This window comes from Coregonus clupeaformis, chromosome 15, assembly GCF_020615455.1.
Source record: "Coregonus clupeaformis isolate EN_2021a chromosome 15, ASM2061545v1, whole genome shotgun sequence".
Classification (NCBI taxonomy): domain Eukaryota; kingdom Metazoa; phylum Chordata; class Actinopteri; order Salmoniformes; family Salmonidae; genus Coregonus; species Coregonus clupeaformis.
Genome location: NC_059206.1, coordinates 53,369,644 through 53,394,296, shown reverse-complemented (window position 1 = coordinate 53,394,296; position 24,653 = coordinate 53,369,644). Strand labels below are relative to the sequence as shown.

At 43.0% G+C, this 24,653-nt stretch overlaps 1 protein-coding gene across 10 annotated transcripts in view; it reads left to right on the top strand.

Annotated features, from left to right (window-relative positions):
• LOC121582719 (alpha-adducin) overlaps positions 1-23,418 on the top strand; it is a 53,178-nt gene extending 29,760 nt beyond the window's left edge. For 2 of the 10 annotated variants that reach the window (XM_045225217.1, XM_045225216.1), the window contains 16 exons: positions 1,715-1,877; positions 5,509-5,660; positions 6,062-6,142; positions 8,615-8,764; positions 9,194-9,337; positions 9,534-9,632; positions 9,923-10,090; positions 10,430-10,777; positions 13,385-13,480; positions 13,760-13,852; positions 18,230-18,386; positions 18,729-19,118; positions 20,068-20,151; positions 22,256-22,289; positions 22,591-22,655; positions 23,158-23,418. In XM_045225217.1, the coding sequence (XP_045081152.1) occupies positions 1,715-1,877; positions 5,509-5,660; positions 6,062-6,142; positions 8,615-8,764; positions 9,194-9,337; positions 9,534-9,632; positions 9,923-10,090; positions 10,430-10,777; positions 13,385-13,480; positions 13,760-13,852; positions 18,230-18,386; positions 18,729-19,118; positions 20,068-20,151; positions 22,256-22,289; positions 22,591-22,655; positions 23,158-23,318 (2,385 nt within the window). In that variant the 3' untranslated portion in view covers positions 23,319-23,418. Of the gene's footprint in view, positions 1-1,714; positions 1,878-5,508; positions 5,661-6,061; positions 6,143-8,614; positions 8,765-9,193; positions 9,338-9,533; positions 9,633-9,922; positions 10,091-10,429; positions 10,778-13,384; positions 13,481-13,759; positions 13,853-18,229; positions 18,387-18,728; positions 19,119-20,067; positions 20,152-22,255; positions 22,294-22,590; positions 22,656-23,157 lie in introns of all 10 variants that reach the window. The other 8 variants (XM_045225218.1, XM_045225219.1, XM_041898765.2 and 5 more) reach the window with 8 other exon arrangements.
• Positions 23,419-24,653: the final 1,235 nt, after the last annotated feature.

Genomic DNA, 24,653 nt, shown 5'->3' with positions numbered 1-24,653 from the left:
TGTCCCTGTCTGTCTGTCTGTGACTGTCAACTCTGCGACGGTGGTAGTGTATTGACGCATACAGTATCAGTCAAAAGTTTGGACACACCTACTAATTCCAGGGTTTTTCTTTATTTTTACTATTTTCTGCATTGTAGAATAATAATGAAGACGTCAAAACTATGAAATAACACATAGAATCATGTAGTAACCAAAAAAGTGTTAAACAAATCAAAATATATTTGAGATTCTTCAAATAGCCACCCTTTGCCTTGATGACAGCTTTGCACACTCTTGGCATTCTCTCAACCAGCTTCACCTGGAATGCTTTTCCAACAGTCTTGAAGGAGTTCCTACATACGCTGAGCACTTACTTGTTGGCTGCTTTTCCTTCACTCTGCGGTCCGACTCATCCTAAACCATCTCAATTGGGTTGAGGTCGGGGGACTGTGGAGGCAAGGTCATCTGATGCAGCACTCCATCACTCTCCTTCTTGGTCAAATAGCCCTTACACAGCCTGGAGGTGTGTTTTGGGTCATTGTCCTGTTGAAAAACAAATGATAGTCCCACTAAGCCCAAACTAGATGGGATGGCGTATCACTTCAGAATGCTGTGGTAGCCATGCTGGTTAAGTGTGCCTTGAATTCTAAATAAATCACTGACAGTGTCACCAGCAAAGCACCCCCACACTATAACACCACCTCCTCCATGCTTTACAGTGGGAAATACACATGCGGAGATCATCCGTTCACCCACACCGCGTCTCACAAAGACACAGCGGTTGGGACTCCAATTTGGACTCCAGACCAAAGGACAGATTTCCACCGGTCTAATGTCCATTGCTCGTGTTTCTTGGTCCAAGCAAGTCTCTTCTTCTTATTGATGTCCTTTAGTAGTGGTTTCTTTGCAGCAATTCAACCATGAAGGCCTGATTCACAGTCTCCTCTGAACAGTTGAGATGTGTCTGTTACTTGAACTCTGAAGCATTTATTTGGGCTGCAATTTCTGAGGCTGGTAACTCTAATGAACTTATCCTCTGCAGCAGAGGTAACTCTGGGTCTTCCATTCCTGTGGCGGTCCTCATGAGAGCCAGTTTCATCATAGCGCTTGATGGTTTTTGCGACTGCACTTGAAAAAAACTTTCAAAGTTCTTGAAATGTTCCGTATTGACTGACCTTCATGTCTTAAAGTAATGATGATGGACTGTTGTTTCTCTTTGCTTATTTGAGCTGTTCTTGCCATAATTTGGACTTGGTCTTTTACCAAATAAGGCTATCTTCTGTATACCCCCCCTACCTTGTCACAACACAACTGATTGGCTCAAATGCATTAAGAAGGAAATAAATTCCACAAATTAACTTTTAAGAAGGCACACCTGTTAATTGAAATGCATTCCAGATGACTACCTCTTGAAGCTGGTTGTGAGAATGCCAGGAGTGTGCAAAGCTGTGTGAAGAATCTCAAATATAAAATGTATTTTGATTTGTTTAACACTTTTTTGGTTACTACATGATTCCATGTGTTATTTCATAGTTTTGATGTCTTCACTATTATTCTACAATGTAAAAAAATTGTAAAAATAAAGAAAAACCCTTGAATGAGTAGGTGTGTCCAAACCTTTGACTGGTAGCGTATGTGTGCAGTGACACGTACTGACCCTTCAATGTCTGTCTCTGACTATGTGTCTCTCTGTCTGTCTGTTACTGACTGTGTTACTGTCTACTTTACTCCCCAGGCGTTTTGTGACGAGCTGGATACGATGATCCAGGACCAGATGAAGAGGGGAAAGACCCCCACCAGCCTGTTGGCCCTGCAGCAGATAGCTGACTTCATGACCACGAATATCCCCACCATGTACCCCGCAGCGCCACAGGGAGGCATGGCTGCACTCAACATGAGTGAGTAATATACAGGATAATCCTGTCATGTGTCTTCAGTTCTTACCACTCTGATTCCTTTTTAAATACTTTTTAAGTAAGTGGACTGTCTGTTGGTACTCGAGGAGAGGTTTGGGAAACACTGATGTAATGTATACTTTTAATCTAATGTATATGGCACTATATATGAGCTATATGTGATGTACAGTGGGGGAAAAATGTATTTAGTCAGCCACCAATTGTGCAAGTTCTCCCACTTAAAAAGATGAGAGAGGCCTGTAATTTTCATCATAGGTACACGTCAACTATGACAGACAAAATGAGAGAGAAAAAAATCCAGAAAATCACATTGTAGGATTTTTTATGAATTTATTAGCAAATTATGGTGGAAAATAAGTATTTGGTCAATAACAAAAGTTTCTCAATACTTTGTTATATACCCTTTGTTGGCAATGACACAGGTCAAACGTTTTCTGTAAGTCTTCACAAGGTTTTCACACACTGTTGCTGGTATTTTGGCCCATTCCTCCATGCAGATCTCCTCTAGAGCAGTGATGTTTTGGGGCTGTCGCTGGGCAACACGGACTTTCAACTCCCTCCAAAGACTTTCTATGGGGTTGAGATCTGGAGACTGGCTAGGCCATCCAGGACCTTGAAATGCTTCTTACGAAGCCACTCCTTCGTTGCCCGGGCGGTGTGTTTGGGATCATTGTCATGCTGAAAGACCCAGCCACGTTTCATCTTCAATGCCCTTGCTGATGGAAGGAGGTTTTCACTCAAAATCTCACGATACATGGCCCCATTCATTCTTTCCTTTACACGATCAGTCGTCCTGGTCCCTTTGCAGAAAAACAGCCCCAAAGCATGATGTTTCCACCCCCATGCTTCACAGTAGGTATGGTGTTCTTTGGATGCAACTCAGCATTCTTTGTCCTCAAAACACGACGAGTTGAGTTTTTACCAAAAAGTTATATTTTGGTTTCATCTGACCATATGACATTCTCCCAATCCTCTTCTGGATCATCCAAATGCACTCTAGCAAACTTCAGACGGGCCTGGACATGTACTGGCTTAAGCAGGGGGACACGTCTGGCACTGCAGGATTTGAGTCCCTGGCGGCGTAGTGTGTTACTGATGGTAGGCTTTGTTACTTTGGTCCCAGCTCTCTGCAGGTCATTCACTAGGTCCCCCCGTGTGGTTCTGGGATTTTTGCTCACCGTTCTTGTCATCATTTTGACCCCACGGGGTGAGATCTTGCGTGGAGCCCCAGATCGAGGGAGATTATCAGTGGTCTTGTATGTCTTCTATTTCCTAATAATTGCTCCCACAGTTGATTTCTTCAAACCAAGCTGCTTACCTATTGCAGATTCAGTCTTCCCAGCCTGGTGCAGGTCTACAATTTTGTTTCTGGTGTCCTTTGACAGCTCTTTGGTCTTGGCCATAGTGGAGTTTGGAGTGTGACTGTTTGAGGTTGTGGACAGGTGTCTTTTATACTGATAACAAGTTCAAACAGGTGCCATTTAATACAGGTAACGAGTGGAGGACAGAGGAACCTCTTAAAGAAGAAGTTACAGGTCTGTGAGAGCCAGAAATCTTGCTTGTTTGTAGGTGACCAAATACTTATTTTCCACCATAATTTGCAAATAAATTTATTAAAAATCCTACAATGTGATTTTCTGGAAAAATGTTTCTCAATTTGTCTGTGATAGTTGACGTGTACCTATGATGAAAATTACAGGCCTGTCTCATCTTTTTAAGTGGGAGAACTTGCACAATTGGTGGCTGACTAAATACTTTTTTCCCCCACTGTATGTTACCAGATTAGTAGGTCCCCTCAGTCCAAGATGGCCTCCGCTAAGATCAGAGGTTGTTAGTAGTGTTGTAGTAGAGGGAAACTACAGGCTTTGTAATGATAGACAGATAAATGCTATGTTTAGACCTAAATAAACATATTATTCTTTGTTAACTGAGGTAAAGGAAATTGTTCCTCTGTCTCTCTCTCAATTCAATTTGTTTGATTGGCATGATGTAACAATGTACACTACCGGTCAAAAGGTTTAGAACACCTACTCATTCAAGGGATTTTCTTTATTTGTAGTATTTTCTACATTGTAGAATAATAGTGAAGACATCAAAACTATGAAATAACACATATGGAATCATGTAGTATATTTTGTACAAAAGGACCAGTTGACAAAATATATTCTTCAAAGTAGCCACTCTTTGCCTTGATGACAGCTTTGCACACTCTTGGCATTCTCTCAACCAGCTTCATGAGGTTGTCACCTGGAATGCATTTCAATTAACAGGTGTGCCTTCTTAAAAGTTAATTTGTGGAATTTCTTTCCTTCTTAATGCGTTTCAGCCAATCAGTTTTGTTGTGACAAGGAGGGGGGGGGGGTATACAGAAGATAGCCCTATTTATTAAAAGACCAAGTCCAAGAACAGCTCAAATAAGTAAAGAGAAACGACAGTCCATCATTACTTTAAGACATGAAGGTCAGTCAATACGGAAAATTTCAAGAACTTTGAACGTTTCTTCAAATGCAATCGCAAAAACCATCAAGCGCTATGATGAAACTGGCTCTCATGAGAACTTCCACAGGAATGGAAGACCCAGAGTTACCTCTGCTGCAGAGGATAAGTTCATTAGAGTTACCAGCCTCAGAAATTGCAGCCCAAATAAATGCTTCACAGAGTTCAAGTAACAGACACATTTCAACATCAACTGTTCAGAGGAGACGGTGTGAATCAGGCCTTCATGGTCAAATTGCTGCAAAGAAACCACTACTAAAGGACATCAATAAGAAGAAGAGACTTGCTTGGACCAAGAAACACGAGCAATGGACATTAGACCGGTGGAAATCTGTCCTTTGGTCTGGAGTCCAAATTGGAGATTTTTGGTTCCAACTGCCGTGTCTTTGTGAGACGCGGTGTGGGTGAACGGATGATCTCCGCATGTGTATTTCCCACCGTAAAGCATGGAGGAGGAGGTGTTATGGTGTGGGGGTGCTTTGCTGGTGACACTGTCTGTGATTTATTTAGAATTCAAGGCACACTTAACCAGCATGGCTACCACAGCATTCTGCAGCGATACGCCATCCCATCTGGTTTGGGCTTAGTGGGACTATAACTTTTTTTTCAACAGGACAATGACCCAACACACCTCCAGGCTGTGTAAGGGCTATTTGACCAAGAAGGAGAGTGATGGAGTGCTGCATCAGATGACCTTGCCTCCACAATCCCCCGACCTCAACCAAATTGAGATGGTTTGGGATGAGTCGGACCTCAGAGTGAAGGAAAAGCAGCCAACAAGTGCTCAGCATATCTGGGAACTCCTTCAAGACTGTTGGAAAAGCATTCCAGGTGAAGCTGTTTGAGAGAATGCCAAGAGTGTGCAAAGCTGTCATCAAGGCAAAGGGTGGCTACACTGAAGAATCTCAAATATAAAATATATTTTTATTTGTTTAACATTTCTTTGGTTACTACATGATTCCATATGTGTTATTTCATAGTTTTGATGTCTTCACTATTATTTTACAATGTAGAAAATAGTAAAAAATAAAGATAAACCCTTGAATGAGTAGGTGTTCGAAAACTTTTGACCGGTAGTGTACATATTGCCAAAGCAAATCCCTCTCTCCCTATCTAGGTCTGGGTATGGTAACCCCAGTGAATGACCTGCGTGGATCTGACTCCATCTCCTATGAGAAAGGAGAGAAACTGCTTCGTTGTAAGCTAGCTGCCTTCTACCGCCTGACAGACCTCTTTGGCTGGTCCCAGCTCATCTACAACCACTTAACTGTAAGAAAACCTTATACTGTAGGCATCTTACCCCTCTAGTGATACTGTATATCACTGAAGCTGACTCGTAGTCAGTACGAAACACCTGAAGTGGTATGTAGGACAGGATCTTTTTTCCCCCACTGCAGTATAATGTAGTGCTTGCTTCGCACATTTTACCAGCGGACTATATTTTCAGAAAGCTCAATAAGGAAATGTGGGGTTGGCTAGGTTAGTAAAATTAGTTGAGTAAGCATAATATTCTATACATATGAATCATCAAAATAATGTGAAAATACTAACTACTGCATTATAGTGTATGTATGTCAGCCATTTTGTGTAATTCCTTAGGCTTGTTTGTTTGTTTGTTTGTTTGTTTGGTACTGAGTAACTTGATAAGAACACCATCTGTACTCTTCCAGGTCAGGATGAATTCAGATCAGGAGAGGTTCATTGTTGTCCCTTTTGGGCTTCTGTACAGTGAAGTCTCCGCCTCCAGTCTGGTAAGGTTCTCCCCCAGTGTCTCTCACTCTTAACAGAGCTGCCTGCATAATGTATGATAAAGCTGTGAACTAATTAAAAATGTACATCTTATGTTGTGCTAAATGCATTTAAATGAGTGATTGTCATTTTGCCTGCCTAACTACTGGTATTTTAATATATCTGGCTTTGGGATTCTGAATGCATTAGGTTTATCAACATCCAACCGTACTTGAGACATTAAGGTTGTTCAAGTTCCTTCTCTGTCTAGTGTACAGTCGTGGTCAAAAGTTTTGAGAATGACACAAATATACATTTTCACAAAGTCTGCTGCCTCAGTTTTTATGATGGTAATTTGCATATACTCCAGAATGTTATGAAGAGTGATCAGATGAATTGCAATTAATTGCAAAGTCCCTCTTTGCCATGAAAAATGAACTTAATCCCAAAAAAACTTTTCCACTGCATTTCAGCCCTGCCACAAAAGGACCAGTTGACATCATGTCAGTGATTCCCTTGTTAACACAGGTGAGAGTGTTGACGAGGACAAGGCTGGAGATCACTCTGTCATGCTGATTGAGTTAGAATAACAGACTGGAAGCTTTAAAAGGAGGGTGGTGCTTGAAATCATTGTTCTTCCTCTGGTTACCTGCAAGGAAATACGTGCCATCATCATTGCTTTGCATAAAAAGGGCTTCACAGGCAAGGATATTGCTGCTAGTAAGATTGCACCTAAATCAACCATTTATCGGATCATCAAGAACTTAAAGGAGAGAGGTTCAATTGTTGTGAAGAAGGCTTCAGGGCGCCCAAGAAAGTTCAGCAAGCGCCAGGACCGTTTCCTAAAGTTGATTCAGCTGCGGGATCGGGGCACCACCAGTGCAGAGCTTGCTCAGGAATGGCAGCAGGCAAGTGTGAGTGCATCTGCACGCACAGTGAGGCGAAGACTTTTGGAGGATGGCCTGGTGTCAAGAAGGGCATCGAGGAAGCCACTTCTCTCCAGGAAAAACTTCAGGGACAGACTGATATTCTGCAAAAGGTACAGGGATTGGACTGCTGAGGACTGGGGTAAAGTCATTTTCTCTGATGAATCCCCTTTCCGATTGTTTGGGTTATCCGGAAAAAAGCTTGTCCGGAGAAGACAAGGTGAGCGCTACCATCAGTCCTGTGTCATGCCAACAGTAAAGCATCCTGAGACCATTCATGTGTGGGGTTGCTTCTCAGCCAAGGGAGTGGGCTCACTCACAATTTTACCTAAGAACACATCCATTAATAAAGAATGGTACCAACACATCCTCCGAGAGCAACTTCTCCCAACCATCCAAGAACAGTTTGGTGATGAACAATGCCTTTTCCAGCATGATGGAGCACCTTGCCATAAGGCAAAAGTGATAACTAAGTGGTTCGGGGAACAAAACATCGACATTTTGGGTCCATGGCCAGGAAACTCCCCAGACCTTAATCCCATTGAGAACTTGTGGTCAATCCTCAAGAGGCGGGTGGACAAACAAAAACCCACAAATTCTGCCAAACTCCAAGCATTGATTATGCAAGAATGGGCTGCCATCAGTCAGGATGTGGCCCAGAAGATAATTGACAGCATGCCAGGGCAGATTGCAGAGGTCTTGAAAAAGAAGGGTCAACACTGCAAATATTGACTCTTTGCATAAACTTAATGTAATTGTCAATAAAAGCCTTTGACACTTATGGAATGCTTGTAATTATACTTCAGTATACCATAGTAACATCTGACAAAAATATCTAAAAACACTGAAGCAGCAAACTTTGTAAAGACCAATACTTGTGTCATTCTCAAAACTTTTGACCACGACTGTGTACTGTAATCTGGAGATGTAACACTTGTCTTGTTATATGCTGACTCATAGATCCTTCAAGGCCGAAGCTGCCGTCAATTCCCTCTGCCTGTATCATATTTTTACATTGTTAATTTCACTGACAGGCCTGAGTCCCAGATCTGTTTGTGCTGTCTTGCCAACTCCTATGTCATTTTTACATTTACATTTTACATTTACATTTTAGTCATTTAGCAGACGCTCTTATCCAGAGCGACTTACAGGAGCAATTAGGGTTAAGTGCCTTGCTTAAGGGCACATCGACAGATTTTTCACCTAGTCGGCTCGGGGATTAGAACCAGCGACCTTTCGGTTACTGGCACAACGCTCTTACCCACTAAGCTACCTGCCGCAGCCAAACTTGCAAACTCAAGTTTGGCTAGAGTTTGCAAGACAGAACAAATAGATCTGGGACATAGGCTAGCATGGTAAGATAAGTCACAGGGCATTGACTCACTGTTTAACTGTATGATCCCAGATGTATCACCTTTTTTTTTTTTTTTTTATTGTTAACTTTTAGATAGTTAATTTCACTGTAGTCTTTCAGTCATAAGGCATTGACTCACCGCTGCCTGTCTGGTCCTATCCCATAGAGCTATGTTATAATGTATCCTTTCTATTTAATTCTGTGTCCCATCCTAGGTGAAGATTAATATACAAGGGGAGATCGTGGACCGGGGGAGCACCAATCTAGGGGTCAACCTGGCTGGCTTCACTCTCCACTCAGCAATCTACGCAGCCCGGCCAGACGTCAAGTGCATTGTACACGTCCACACACCGGCCGGAGCTGCAGTAAGAAATAAGCCACCCCACCCCACCAACCACACACACCTGACCCATTCCTAACTTCCTTTCTCTGCCTGGTTGCTACAGATCTATAGAACTTTAACATTTTTATGCTCTTGTAAACTTTGTAATATTAGGCGCATTCATTTTAGCTCACCCAGGGCACCATTCCATTGGTGAAAATTCTGCCCATCAAGGGCACCAAGCGAGCTAGAACGAATGTGAAAAATCGTGAAATACTGCTGCTACCAAAATAAACATTCTAGTCAGCTGTTGTGGTGTAGTTCTACAGCGCCCCATATCTGTAGTGGTAGATAATTACATCTGTCTGTGTGTTGTGTTTCAGGTGTCGGCCTTGAAATGATGCCTGCTGCCCATCTCCAGAGGCCCTGTCCCTATTGGTGGATAACTTGTGTTCTGTGTGTTGTATTTCAGGTGTCGGCCATGAAGTGTGGCCTGTTGCCCATCTCTCCAGAGGCCATGACCCTGGGGGAAGTGGCCTACCATGACTACCACGGCATCCTCGTAGATGAGGAGGAGAGCGTCCTTATACAGAAGAACCTGGGGCCAACCAGCAAGGTAACAGAAGAAGGGTTCAAAATGATGGGGCCAGGCTAGGGAGGGTTTGGGAATAAATTGGGACTGGCTGCAAGTGTGCGTGCGCACATGGCTTAATCTGTGTCTGGGGAAACTGGCCCTAAGTGTCTATATGTGTGAGAGAGTATCTTTTTGTGTGTGGGTACACTGAGTTGTTTTGATGTTATTTGTCCTCTAGGTTCTGATCCTTAGAAACCATGGTCTGGTGTCTGTTGGGGAGACTGTGGAGGAAGCCTTCTACTATATCCACAACCTGGTCACTGCATGTGAGGTCCAGGTAGGACACTTTCCTGACAGTTTTCAGGCCAAATGTTGATTTCAGTGAGAATCTGCTCCAGGGCCGCTGCACTGCGGCTGATCTTATGCTGCACCCAGCCTTCAATCAATGATACATCGTATTGTATACTGTTACTCTCAGACAAGATGCCAACTCTCTGAGCATTTGCCAAGTATAATACAATCGAAACACAACATATACCCAACACAATACTTCATTCTGCATGTGACATGATCGTGTCTGTGACTGAATGACTTTGTGTGGGACTATGTGTTTGTGTGTGTTTCCAGGTGCGCACCCTAGCCAATGCTGGAGGGCCTGATAACCTGGTGATGCTGGACCCTGCTAAGTACAAATCCCGGCCGCGGTGCTCTGAGCATGTCGAGGGCTCCACACACCCAAAGTGGCTGGTCGGGGAGCAGGAGTTTGAGGCTTACATGAGGATGCTGGATAACCTGGTAGGAATTCGCCTATTAGTCTTGAGAGTAATGTTACCTTTTCCTAGACTGGCCCCAGATCTGTTTGTGTTGTTTTGCCAACTCCTATGGTCATGGTCATTGTCATTGCCAAATGTTGTTTGACCATAGGAGTTGGTAAGACAGTACAAACAGATATGAGACTACCAGGATAACCTTTCCTGCCAAGCTGGAAAAATTACATTTCATTACAGTTGACAGATTTTCATGTAAAATTATATTAGTAATACTGTAGGTTACTATCAATAATATTTGATATGCCTTGCTTTAACTCCTTTCTTGATACACCCTCTAACTGACCCTGTCTCTCTCTTTCTCTAGGGTTACAGGACAGGCTACCCCTACAGGTGCCCTGCCCTGCGAGACAAAGCAAAAAAGTTCAGCAGCGACGTAGAGATCGCTCCCTCTGCCACGGGCTATTCCTATGCCGAGGACAGTGACTCGGGCGCTCGCTCCCCTCTCAAGCACAGCTTTCAGAGGCAGCAGCGTGACAAGACCCGCTGGCTCAACTCGGGCCGGCCGGACGATGCCAACGAGGAAGGGCCTGACGGTGGCAGCCCCAAGTCGAAGACTAAGGTGTGGACGAACATTACACACGATCACGTCAAACCCTTGCTGCAGTCTCTCTCGTCCGGTGTCTGCGTGCCAAGCTGTATTACCAACTGCTTGGTCTGTGTCTACCTTATTGTTCATAGTTAGTCGTACAGTTCAGCTAGTTGTTGACAGGGCAGCTGGTTGGCACTCTAAGGTTGGGGTGAAATGGATCCTGTGATCTATTTAGATCGTGTGCTTCTCCAGATAACTCCAGACATCTCCAGTGTTTGGATGTATCTAACCACTCTCTCTGTCCAGTAGTTAACTAATTCCCATTGTGGTAGTTTTGCTCTATTTTCCTCTCTAGCCAGTCCAAAGACCAGACTTTAATAACTGATTAAGACAGATTTTATATATTCTGATTCCCCCTTTTCATTCCCTTGAAAATGCACTTCTTTGTTCCTAAATCTTACTCTGTCTAAAGAAGTTGTTTTCCCTATGAACCACTCTGTTAAGCAGGTGGTCCCTCCCTCTCTTCCTCCTCTTAGTCCCACTCCTCCCCTTTCCATCCCTTGTTCCCTCAGGCTTTAGGGTGCCAGCCCAGCAGCCCAGCGCATGCGGTGTTGCATGAGTAGTCAGATGCATTGCGGGAGGAGGAGCGACAGGGGTGTGGCATGAGCCCAGAGTGGGCGTGGCTCGATGATGTTGCTTACGAACCACTACTGCTGCTTTACAGATTTGTTCTCGTTCCTTTCTGTCTGGTGTTGTGTGTCTGATCTGTAGCTTTTCTAACTGTGCACCCAGGGAAGTTAGTGCAGTGTTAAACTGAAGCATAATGTAGGATGCATTTTACTAAAGCAAACCTCACACCTTTCTAAGGTGAGGTGTGTTGCACACAGTTTTGTACCACAGTTAATGATATGAGAGTATGACAATGTATTACTAATTACTAGCTAATCTAATAGAACAATACACTAAATTATAGATAGACAATGTCCCCCTTTGTAGACGCACTTCAAAGCTAGCATGCCTCTTTTATTTTGAGCATTGTTTGACCTTTGAAACCGAGGAAGTTACCTCTATCTCTTGCAGCTGGTCCTTCGGCCAGACAGCTAATTACATCACAGTTAAAGCCATAGACAGTGAATAAGGCGCAAGACCGCCCTGCTTTTGGTATGGCATTGGAATCGGAATCTCATGAGTCATAGCCTGCTTTTTTATGACTCAGACCCGAACCGCCTCCCAAATGCCCAGAGCTGATATGAAACTTCATTTGTGTTCCCATGCATGAGCAAATATGTTTAATAAAAAAAAAAAGAAGAAAAATACATTTAACCCATTTTAACTTTTGAACCGATTATCTCCTCTGGGAAAGTAGGAGAAAGTGTTGTTGTGAAACTCTGTACATAATCAGTGAGTATATCATGTTTACATGTCCATCCCATGTTTCCTAACTACATCCCAGATGCCCTTTGCCTCTTCCTCATCTAGTTTTTGGTTTGGCACCTAACAGCTTTAACAACCCAGCTGAAACATCTCTTAAACAGAAAAGAACCCATAGCTCATGCTACTCCAAGGCAAATTGCATAATAACATGCTTTCCAGAAAGTGCATTAAAAAAGGTGGAAAAATAAAAAATATTAGCATGAAGGGTAAAAGTACTGTAGATTCAGCGGCTGCTCATTTAATCATATCTGTGTTTAAAAAAAATAAAGCTCAATCATTTTCTTTCTATCCTGGCCTGAGCATTCCCATTGTTTCGGTTTAAACAGCTCTGTCAAGAACTTCCAGAACAGTCCAGTTCATTACCTTCCAAAAAATGACAGCTCCAGAGATTCTTTCTACTGCTGTCGTACAAGAACGGTATTCAGTAGTAGATCAAAATACCATTGCATAGAGACCATGACAGCCCCTTTTAACTAAACATAAACTAAGGACATTTTAACTTGTATAAAATTCAATTCTTGGGGGTAACACTAAGTTGGAGTTTTTTCCCCAATTAGTTATTCTGTCAGTCAGTAAATGGTGGACGAGTGTCTCGTCTGTCGGTGTGTGTTTTTCTCTTTATCCCTGTTGTTCTGTTACTGTACTGTATGTTAGCCTGGGAAATGACTTGGTAATGCCCACTCTCACGCCTCACCCCATTGCCACTAGCTCGCTGGTCCACATACAGTACATAGCTTCTACTGTACTGTAAGCCAGCGTCATCATCGCCTCACCCCCTCCCGTTTTCACCCCCTCCCCGGTCTCTCATCATCTTGTGATGTCTTCAGTTGCTCTTTTTTGTGTTTTATAGTTGTTTACTCCGTTTTTTAAGTCTACCAGTAACAGCCAGAGTATGAATGATGATGATGATGATGATAATTGTGCATCTTTTTGGAGGAAACATTGTACTATTTTGGTATTGTATGTTCAATAACAGATGCCTGTTAGGGGGTTAGATAATGACATAGAATACCAGTAACTTAATACAGTGTGTACTGTCTAGAACTATGAAATACAGAGCCATCCTGCCAAAATATGCATCATCACTGCTTCTACGTGTATTTTATATTTTTTATAATTCCGTTAGTCATACCTTCTCAATTTTTTCAGTTTGAAAAGCATGACCTATTATTATAATTATTGTCCTGTAAAGCCTGCGTAGTCTGTATATTTAAATATTTTGCACCTGTTTTTTCATGTTATTTTGGCGGCGTCATTTTAGGCAGTTTATTTTAATTGTTGCTATGGTGATTACAGTGGATGAATGAGGAAGGGATGCGACAGGCTGCAGTGGCCAATCAGTTTGTCCCGCTCAACACAAACCCCAAAGAGGTGCTGGAGATGAGGAACAAGGTAGGATATCATTTTAACATGGACTCTCTGTCGATTATTTCAACATGGGTTGGTTTGGGTCCCAACTCTTTGCCCTACTCCTGTAGTGTGCACTTGTACACTGTTCATCATGGATTTAAAAGCATTAGGTTTTTTTCAACAACAACAAAAATGAATCCATGAGTGGTAGTGCACACTTCGGAAGAAGGTTAGAGAATCGGGATTTCTGTCTTTGTGTTATTCAATGCATGTCTGTGGCTCCGTATCCAACCCCTCTTTCTGTCTGCTACCACCCTCTAGATCCGAGAGCAGAACCTTAAGGACATCAAGACTGCAGGGCCTGAGTCCCAGGTGCTGTGTGCTGGAAGCATGGTGGACCGCTCCTTTGTCCAGGTGAGTCCATCCTGTGCCCTGCCCCACACCACAGCCAGCCAAACCCTGGAAAAATAGCAATATGTGTGCTGCCCCATATGCTTACCCTCGAGACCTAATTTCAAATTCTTAAGCTTGGCTTGATTGAGCCAATATAATAGTTGCAAAACTGCAAACCCTGCACTCTAAGCAGACTAAAGCAAAGGCTAAAAGTATTTGAATGATTTCTAATAGTATTTGAACCCAGGTCTGACTTGATCGCCCCCACTGACATTTAAGTTAACTTGGTTATTCTTTGACCACAGAGAAGTTCAGTCTGGCAGGTAAGTAACATGAAGGTCAGAGGTAAACTCATGCTGTGTCACAGGCCGGGTTGTGTCCATCTCCTTTGGTTGATTTTAGATTTTCATCCTTTTGATGACTAACCCCAACATGCTGTTAGCCTTCAGCACTGTTAGCCTTCAGCACTGTTAGCCTTCAGCACTGTTAGCCTTCAGCACTGTTAGCCTTCAGCACTGTTCGCTACAGGTCTGTTGGATTGCTTTCATATGACTTCAGAGTTGAGTTTGCATGTTGTTGGTTTGCCCTCCTCCTGAGTTCCTTTCCATTATTTGACCTCTGGTGGATCCCATTCATAATTAGTTATTAAGGTTTTGCTAGTTTAATTTGAATGAGTTTTGGGAGGACTGCTGAGGCCATTGTTGAAGTGTTTGTCTGCTAACCAATATAATGTGCATTATGCGATCAGATTTGACTAATGAAGGTCTTTAGAAGGACTGATTTGAGAAAGAGCAGTTGGTTTTCTCTGAACCTTTCTTCACTGTTAGTTATAACGTTTTGGTTTTGCGTGATTTGATGGCGTTAAATCTAGAGGTAAATGTCTTATGGTTTTGTGTCTCCGTAGTTTGACTTGCACACACTCCTGTGGTGTGTTGCAATGCATGATCCAGAGCCATTTTTATTATCATGATCACGCTTGAGACTGCCCCATTCGCCTCCCTTAAACAAACGCTGCGTGGGTGTGACTATGCGTACTGTATGAATGTGTGTGTGTTCTCGGACTGAGTTCTGCCCCCCTCACTCAGTTTACTATTGCAGGACGCCCCTCTGTCTGACTGTACGGACACTATTGCCAGCCTCGATCTGTCAGAGGCCAATAGTCCTGCTAAGTCTTTTAGAAAGGTACTTCCTGACCTTCCATGACATCTCACATTACCTCTCACCTCTCTTCTGTGTGATATCTGGGGCAGGTTCAGTAGGCAACCATTGTGGAACATTGCAGATAGAAATAGAGTTGATGTGATTCCTTCAAGTCACATGTCAGAAAAGGCCAGTTTGTTCAACATTATATATTTCTATCTCAATGTTCCACAATGTTGTGCCTTGTTGAACGTGACCCTGTTCTTCATCGCCCCATATATCGGACTCCAAGGTGAGGTATAAACATTTAAGACAACTTGAATAGGCCCTATTGTCCAGACTGCTTTGAAATGCTCCATACTAGTAGTGACGTCAAACTTTCAGGCACCGGGGTTAAATTGTGTTGTAGAGCATTTTTTTACTCTCTAAATGGTTAAATGAGTGAGAAATAGATGTCATTGTTGCAATAGTTTGTGAGTGGGCAACATATATCCTGTTAAATTGACATGTTTAATTATTTTGCCATATTAAATGCTTTTCTCTTTCCTGTTTTGGCGACCCCCAAATAAAAATGCATCACTCCAAAATGTAGCTGACTGTCTTCTGCAGGTTGTTCTCTAAACAGTGATGTAAAAAATATCTCCAGTTTCCATGTGTTTTTTTGTGTGTTAATTTCCACAGCGGGTACAACATGATAGTCCCCCCTAATTTATATTAGTGATTTATTGCCAAAACAGGGTTTTTGGTGCGTGTGCAGTTTATATGGTGCTCATATACAAGTACATAATAATAATAATAATAATAATATGCCATTTAGCAGACGCTTTTATCCAAAGCGACTTAGTCATGTGTGCATACATTTTTACGCATGGGTGGTCCCGGGGATTGAACCCACTACCCTGGCGTTACAAGCGCCATGCTCTACCAATTGAGCTACAGAGGACCACGATATGATTACTATTGTTGCATATGTACAGTACCAGTCAAAAGTTTGGACACCCCTATCATTCAAGGGTTTTTCTTTATTTGTACTATTTTCTACATTGTAGAATAATAGTGAAGACATCAAAACTATTAAATAGCACATATGAAATCATGTAGTAACCAAAAAAGTGTTAAACAAATCATAATGTATTTTAGATTCTTCTAAGTAGCCACCCTTTGCCTTGATGACAACTTTGCACACTCTTGGCATTCTCTCAACCAACTTCAAGAGGAATGCTTTTCCAACATTCTTGAAGGAGCTCTGACATATGCTGAGCACTTGTTGGCTGCTTTTCCTTCACGCGGTCCAACTCATCCCAAACCATCTCAATTGGTTGAGGTCGGGAGATTGTGGAGGCCAGGTCATCTGATGCAGCACTTAATCACTCTCCTTCTTGGTCAAATAACCTGAAGGTGTTTTGGGTCATTGTCCTGTTGAAAAACAAATTATCGTCCCACTAAGCGCAAACCAGATGGGGTGGCGTATTGCTGCAGAATGCTGTGGTAGCCATGCTGGTTAAGTGTGCCTTGAATTCTAAATAGATCACAGACACTGTCACCAGCAAAGCACCCCCACACCATAACACCTCCTCCTCCATGCTTCACGGTGGGAACCACACATGCAGAGATCATCCGTTCACCTACTCTGCGCCTCACAAAGACACGGCGGTTGGAACCAAAAATCTCAAATTTGGACTCGTCAGACCAAAGGACAGATTTCCACCGGTCTAATATCCATTGCTCGTGTTTCTTGGCCCAAGCAAGTCTCTTCTTATTATTGGTGTCCTTTAGTAGTGGTTTCTTCGCAGCAATTCGACCATGAAGGCCTGATTTCACGCAGTCTCCTCTGTATAGTTGATGTTGAGATGTGTCTGTTACTTGAACTCTGTGAAGCATTTATTTGGGCTGCAATTTCTGAGGCTGTTAACTCCAATGAACTTATCCTCTGCAGCAGAGGTAACTCTGGGTCTTCCTTTCCTGTGACGGTCCTCATGAGAGCCAGTTTCATCATAGCGCCTTATGGTTTTTGCGACTTTCAAAGTTCTTGAAATGTTCCAGATTAACTGACCTTCATGTCTTAAAGTAATGATGGACTGTCATTTCTTTTTGCTTATTTGAGCTGTTCTTGCCATAATATGGACTTGGTCTTTTACCAAATAGGGCTATTTTCTCTATACCACCCCTACCTTGTCACAACACAACTGATTGGCTCAAACGCATTAAGAAGGAAAGGAATTCCACAAATTAACTTTTAACAAGGCACACCTGTTAATTGAAATGCATTCCAGATGACTACCTCATGAAGCTGGTTGAGAGAATGCCAAGAGTGTGCAAAGCTGTCATCAAGACAAACAGTGGCTACTTTGAAGAATCTCAAATATAAAATATATTTTGATTTGTTTAACACTTTTTTGGTTACTACATGATTCCATATGTGTTATTTAATAGTTTTGATGTCTTCACTATTATTCTACAATGTAGAAAATAGTAACAATAAAGAAAACCCTTGAATGAGTAGGTGTTTCCAAACTTTTGACTGGTACTGTATGTGTCGATAATACATTTAATGTTTAGGTTTTCAATATATCATGAACTGTTTCTGCATATTGGCAGGGCCGGCTCCAGACATACGCGGTCGCTTAGGGCCCCCGGCTGCTAGGAACTCAGTCGGGGTCTCAACTTACTGTTGAGAGTTAGAGTAGTAGAATACACAAGGTGCAAGTTCGAAATTTGTCAGTCATTGACAGTCACTCAATTAGCAGTGTCAGCTAACAATTTTTAGATTAGTAAATTAGTCTGCAAAAGTGTCTCTGCCCCATGGCATAATTAGTAGAATTGAATGACATTTATTATAAAATTGCAAAAATGTCTCTCCGCCCCACGGTAGAATGCGTAGAACTGCAGGAAATGTACTTTAAAATGTATATTTGTCTGTCCGCTGTCAAGAGGGGGGCCACAAAAGAAAAGGGGGAAGCAGAGACAGCATCATTTTCAATTTAAGTTTTAGGAATACAAATTTGAACTTTCAACATTAATTTCCAATGGTATTGTACTTAACCAGTACAAAAACATGCTGCAATTGATTTATTTTGATGATATACCAGAAATCCCCAAAATAGGTTTGACCTGCCTAATACTAGTATTAACATATTTAGAAATTCTCAGTGTTGGCATTGATTTAAAAAATTGTCTAACAATATACATTTTGTGACGCACAACAGGCCTGTTTTTAGCAACAATGTGTCCTGTGTCCCTTCCTGTCTGAATCACTAGGGAGAGCTGGTGACAGCGTCTAAGGCCATCATAGAGAAGGAGTACCAGCCCAGAGTCATCATCAACCAGAAAGGCCCCAACCCCTTCAACAAGCAGTTCGACCAGGAGCTGGAGGAATACCGCAAGGAGGTGGAACTCAAACAGAAAGGACCCGATGGTAAGACCTGTCAACTGTCTCCTAGATCACCTCTTGGGTTACGTTTGACCAACTCTGAGAAACTGCACTGTTTGTTCACCATTAAACCCTCTTTTCTCCATTATCTTCTAGTAGCAGTAGCAGTAGTAGTTGTAGTAGCAGTAGTAGTAGTAGCAGTAGCAGTAGCTTTATTGTTCCAGATGGGAAATTGGTTTGCAGTATACAGTTTTAAGAAAGAAATGACAACCGCACAAAGATACAGAATCACAATATATGTGAGGTATGAGGTAGTTCTTCACAAAGCTCCTGGAGCCAACGACCCGTCACAGAGATCCAAATTGTTGTGTTGCATCATTCATCCAGTACAGGGTGAAGAGTCCTCCACAGCCAGCACACAGCTCCCTTCACCTGGGCCTGGGGAGGGAGGCCTGTCCCCCTCTACCTCCCCACAGAAGCCTGCACTGAAACCAAAGCCCCTCTGTGTCCCAGAGAAGTGTCTAGAGGTCTCTGAGTCCCACCCCACAGCCTCCACGGCCACCCCTACCACCACCTCCTCTCTCCCCAGCCGAGACACCCTGACCGAGTCGGGGGAAGGTCAGGAGAGCCCTGGGACGTCTGCAGGGTCGGGGCCCAGGGGCTACGGGGGAGATTCCCACCCAGAGTCTCCTCACAAGGAGTTTCACTGTGCCGTGCTGAAGGCCCTCAGCACCACCAACACAGAGCTGGCAGCCCTCACCCTCCCTGAGGCTCCAGGTACTGACTGACTGCCCTCACCCTCCCTGAGGCTCCAGGTACTGACTGACTGCAGAGTGATTCTGTCCTGCCCTCCTGCTCTCCGTCCTGCATTCTTACATTTGACTGGAGTCCCTTTTCTGTCTCTCCGGGGTTGATCCTGCTCCCGTCCTACTCACTACTTAGCCCTCTCCAATCCTCAAACCTTGTCTGTCCTCTGCCTATGCCACCCTCCTCATGGTTAAGGTTACAAAATATCCAGGTGTTCCAGAAATCCCGGTTGGAGGATTCCAGGAATCAGCAGGGAGGAAATCCTTGAAATGTGAAACATCCCACCAGGATTTCTGGAAAACCTGGGAATTTGGGTAAAGTTTCCAGAATTTTGCAACCCTCCCCCTACCATCTGATCTGACTCATCTCTGTTTAACCAATGGAATCCTATTGCTCATTGTTGCTCTCCGAGGAAGCCTTCCCCAAATGAACATGAATGATCTCTCTCGTCAATAATCAGTCCTGGGCAAGAGACTCTTCCTCATCCTCCTGCTCCTCCTCCTAACATGGACCTGTTTTCCTTTTGGGGTGTGTAAAAGTTTACTACTAATCATCTGATTGGCGTCTCCAAGGGAAGAGGTTCCTTATCTGGGGTGAAGGTGGACTTACATGGGTCTTGTTACCATTGTGGGCTATATTACTTATGCAGTGTCGTGTGCAATATCCTCTAATAATAATCAATACCTGTGTTCTTCTCTTCTGTGTGCTATTGTTATATACTGTATGTGGTTGTGTAAGAGTAGTATGTATTACACAACTTTCTCTGGGTTGATGATGTGTTGTTTTGTATGAACCCTGTAACTGGCAATCCTCAATCAAAATCAATGAATGCATTGCTCTAATCTGACCAGTTGACAACCTTCGTCTTTTCGTTTGTGAAATGGACTTTAAATAAAGTTTGATTTGATTTCCTCCCCAGACGCGTTACCGGAGCCTAAGGAAGAGGTAAAGGGTCAGAGTCAGACCTGCACGCCCCCCAGCACCCCTGTCAGAGCAGAGGAAGGTTAGTTGGCCTAGTGGCTTCTCCTGGGCTACTACTGGGTGTGAGGCACCATGGTTAAGGGTCAAAAACAAGGAATGCTGGGGTCCCTGGCTGTTTGTCTTTGATGTGGTCTTTAACATAATAACTGTAGTTGCTTTTGAATGTGATGTTTAATGTGTAATAACAGGCCAAGAGGTTTGAGGCTAATTGAGGTGAATTGGTTTATATGGGAAACAAACAAACCATAAGATCAGAAGGGTATACTACAAAGTAGGATCAATGAGTTAGCCAGCTATCTTGGCTAAATGTTCTGAAATAACATTTTATTTTTTAGAAAGATGCACTTAGAATGGGCATGGTCTCATTGAAACAACAACAAAAACACATATCTATGTTTAGCTTTCTTAATGAACCAGAAAATCTATTGTTATTTCTGGTTGTTCATCTAACTCGGGCTCCCGAGTGGCGCAGCGGTCTAAGGCACTGCATCTCAGTGCTTGAGGCGTCACTACAGACCCCCTGGTTCGATTCCAGGCTGTATCACAACCGGCCGTGATTGGGAGTCCCATAGGGCGGCGCACAATTGGCCCAGCGTCGTCCGGGTTTGGCCGGTGTAGGCCGTCATTGTAAATAAGAATTTATTCTTAACTGACTTGCCTAGTTAAATAAAGGTAAAATAAAAAATAAAAGAAATACCCCTCATGTAATGGAAAGTTCAGTGTAATTCAGGATTGACATTTTCGTCCAAAGAATATCCTTTAGATTATGATTCCTCAAGATCAACAGAGCGCTACAAATGGGTAATATACCAAAGATAGCCAAAACTTTTAGAGAGCTTGGCGTTTATTTTTATTTTTATATATATTTAAAAGAATTACCCCTTTTTGTGATATCCAATTGGTAGTTACAGTCTTGTCCCATTGCTGCAACTCCCGTACGGACTCGGGAGAGATGAAGGTCGAGAGCCATGCGTCCTCCAAAACACGACCACGCCAAGCCACACCGCTTCTTGACATACTGCTCGCTTAACCCGGAAGCCAGCCACACCAATAATATGCCATTTAGCAGACGCTTTTATCCAAAGCGACTTACAGTCATGTGTGCATAAATTTTTACGTATGGGTGGTCCCGGGGATCGAACCCACTACCCTGGCGTTACAAGCGCCATGCTCTACCAATTGAGCTAAAGAGGACCACCCATACGGAGGAAACACCGTACAGCTGGCGACTGGCCCGCCACAAGGAGTCGCTAGAGCGCGATGGGACAAGGATATCCCGGCCGGCCAAACCCTCCCCTAACCCGGATGACGCTGGGCCAATTGTGCACCGCCTCATGGGTCTCCTGGTCGCGGCCGGCTGCGACACAGCCCGGGATCGAACCAGGGTCTGTAGTGACGCCTCTAGCACTGTGATGCAGTGCCCCTGTGCCACTTGGGAGGCCTCGGGTGAAGTTTTCTTAAATGAGAGTAACATTGAAGTGCATTATGATCATTTAAGAAAGTACTTAGTTTAATTTTATTTCTCCCTCTTGGTCTTTATTACTTTTGGATTACATCTTTTAAAGACAGCAGGAGAATGTCCAATACAGTATAATGACACTACTGGTTGTAAAACCATAAAGTACAGTATTTCTCAGACACTTCTTGCCATGGCTTATACAGTAATAAAGAATTAATGCATCAAGATCTATGGAGGCCTGAGAGGGACATAGTTATCCTTCCTCTGATATTCTGAAGTAAATACTGTGCTTCTTCCAGCATCTCCCAGTATAAACCATGACAAGCTGTGTTCTGTAGGTAGTAAAGTATAGAAGGGAAGGAGAATGTGATTGTCTACAAGACCAATCACTGGTGTAATCTAATCAAAGATGGTCTTATAACACTTGTCTTACGTTACGTTAAATATCTTCCAATCCCCATTCTCTTCTCCATTCTCCTTCTTTTGGAGTCTTGCTAAGAATGGCTTTTTGCCATTCTTTTTTATTTAATTTATCCTGGTGTTTTTCCTATATTCATTTGTATTTTTCTTTTATAATTTTAACACTGTGGTGGCTGTGATTGACTTGCATCTATAGACGTTTGTTTCTACCTGTGCTTCTTCTTCTTTGTGGCTGCGTTACTATCAGGAGATGGAAATGCTAAAGAGTACCTGTTGCCATAGTAAGTACGTACTGTTCCAACCACCAACTCACCTCCGCCCCCATGGCTTGTGTTCAAACTATTAACCCCTCCGTTCCTTGCATGGCTTCACTCTTCTGACTCTTCCTCCTCTTTCTTGTTCTCTCTCTCTCTCTGGCCCGCTGGGGTTGAGTATCTATTCCTCCTCACTTTGGTCCTTGAATTCCTGTTCTTTCCCTCTTATTTCCTTTTGTTGCCAGGTGCTATTTCAGAGGTCCTCCCTGTCTGAAATGACAGTATCTTTTAAATTATGAGATTGATGTTAACACCACTTCCTATACAGTCTATGGTCCAAGCCAACGACAGTGGAGAGATCTGAGATAGACCCAGCAACAAATCTCTTTTTAGGTAATCTCTTCCTTCCCAGAGTTGACCTATTGTGAAGACCTTTGAGTCTTACATGGGAACATCTTATTTTAAAACAAATGAAATCATAAGTTCCTGCATTAGAATTCCCATGAATACAATACATGAAACAGTGCATTCGGAAAGTATTCAGACACCTTCACTTTTTCCACATTTTGTTACGTTACAGCCTTATTCTAAAATTGATTAAATCGTTTTTTCCCCTCATTAATCTACACACAATACCCCATTATGACAAAGCAAAAACAGGTTTTTAGAAATGTTAGCAAATGTATTAAATATAAAACTGAAATATCACATTTACATAAGTATTCAGAACCTTTACTCAGTACTTTGTTGAAGCACCTTTGGCAGCGATTACAGCTTAGAGTCTTCTTGGGTATGACGCTACAAGCTTGGCACACCTGTATTTGGGGAGCATGTTGTCTGATTGTCTAATTAGATCTTACCCTGCTCTCCCCCCTCTGCTCCCCCCCCCTCACAGAGTCCCAGCCGGAGCACACCTATAAGGATGAGAGTGACCAGCCTACACTGAGACAGACCCTCACTGACCTGACCCCAGATGACAAACCCTCCGACACCCCAGCCCCGCACCCTCCCCGCCGAAGACCCCGCTCCCGCCGCCACCGAACAGCCCGCCACTGAGGGGGAGGAGCTTGCTGATGCTTCCGCCGCCTGTGACCATGACGGTGAACAGGACGGCGACGAATCCCCCAGCAAATCACCTTCCAAGAAGAAGAAGAAGTTCCGCACTCCCTCCTTCCTCAAGAAAAACAAAAAGAAGACTGAAGAAAAGGAACATAAAGCAAAGGAACCCTAGATGAGACACCCGCCTGCCCACCCATCTCACGCTTTGTAACCCTTCGCTTCCCCTAGAGCGAGCCACAACCCACATCATTTGATTTTTATGCTTTTTATCATTTGTTTGTTTGGCATTATAACTTTGTGGGCTCCTCCTAGTGTGTGCCAATTTTATATAAAAAGGGTCAAAATCACTTATGAAGTTTTAATAAGTCTCTTTCAGTGGTGAATGACTGTGTGCATTCAGTCTGGTTCAGTGCAGCTGTGTGGCTTGCTATGCATTATGTCTATGTAGGCCCACTACTTGAAGTGAGCAGTGGATTTTTTTTTCTCCTTTTATTTGTTTAAAAAATAATAGTTACTGAAACCCGATTAACCACTAGAATGTTTTGGGATTGTATCAGTGTCTTTTTTTTTAAACAGGGAATGCAAAAAAAAAAGCTTTTCTCTGTCATTTAGCTGGTGGTAACCGATTCAAAATGTATAACTACAAACAAACTGCACGGTGCTAATTGGGTCCAAGTTAGGTTTTTCCTGGCCTATGGCCCGTGAGAACTCAAATCATGTCAAGAATAGCATAACTCTTAATCTGAATTTGACATTCTATGTCACTCACGTACCTCCTCTATCAACCAGAGTTTGGTGGCACCTGGTGAGAGGGAGGACTGCTGGTATTGCTCCTGTCTGTGTACAGGTAGCGCCTATGTGGCTGTATCGCTATGTGGCATGAAGGAATGTGTAGGGAGGAAGTTTTGTTTCATAATCCTGTATCATTGGCTGGCTTTGGCTCTTCCCTCCTAACCTAATCACTCCAATCACAAGAAGGACACAAACAAACGGGACATAAGAGGACAAAAGACAGCTACAGTACAAGACAGAGAATACAAATTGATTTTGTATAGTTAATGATATAGCTATAGTCAATTTATTTTGTTATTCAAAAACTTGCTGTGAGAGCACTGAACTTATGCACCCCAACCTCAATATACCACGGCCTGGACTGCTCTGTTTTTTTAACCATTGCTTTTAGAGGAAACAGTAGGTCAGCCTGGATCCAAACTGAAAGTCAAACAGAACAATTCAGTCTGGATTCAGGCTACTGATATGTATATACGGAATGTTGGAATACAGTTGTTTTGAAGCCACATCGCACAATTTTAACACTGCATGCATGATCTG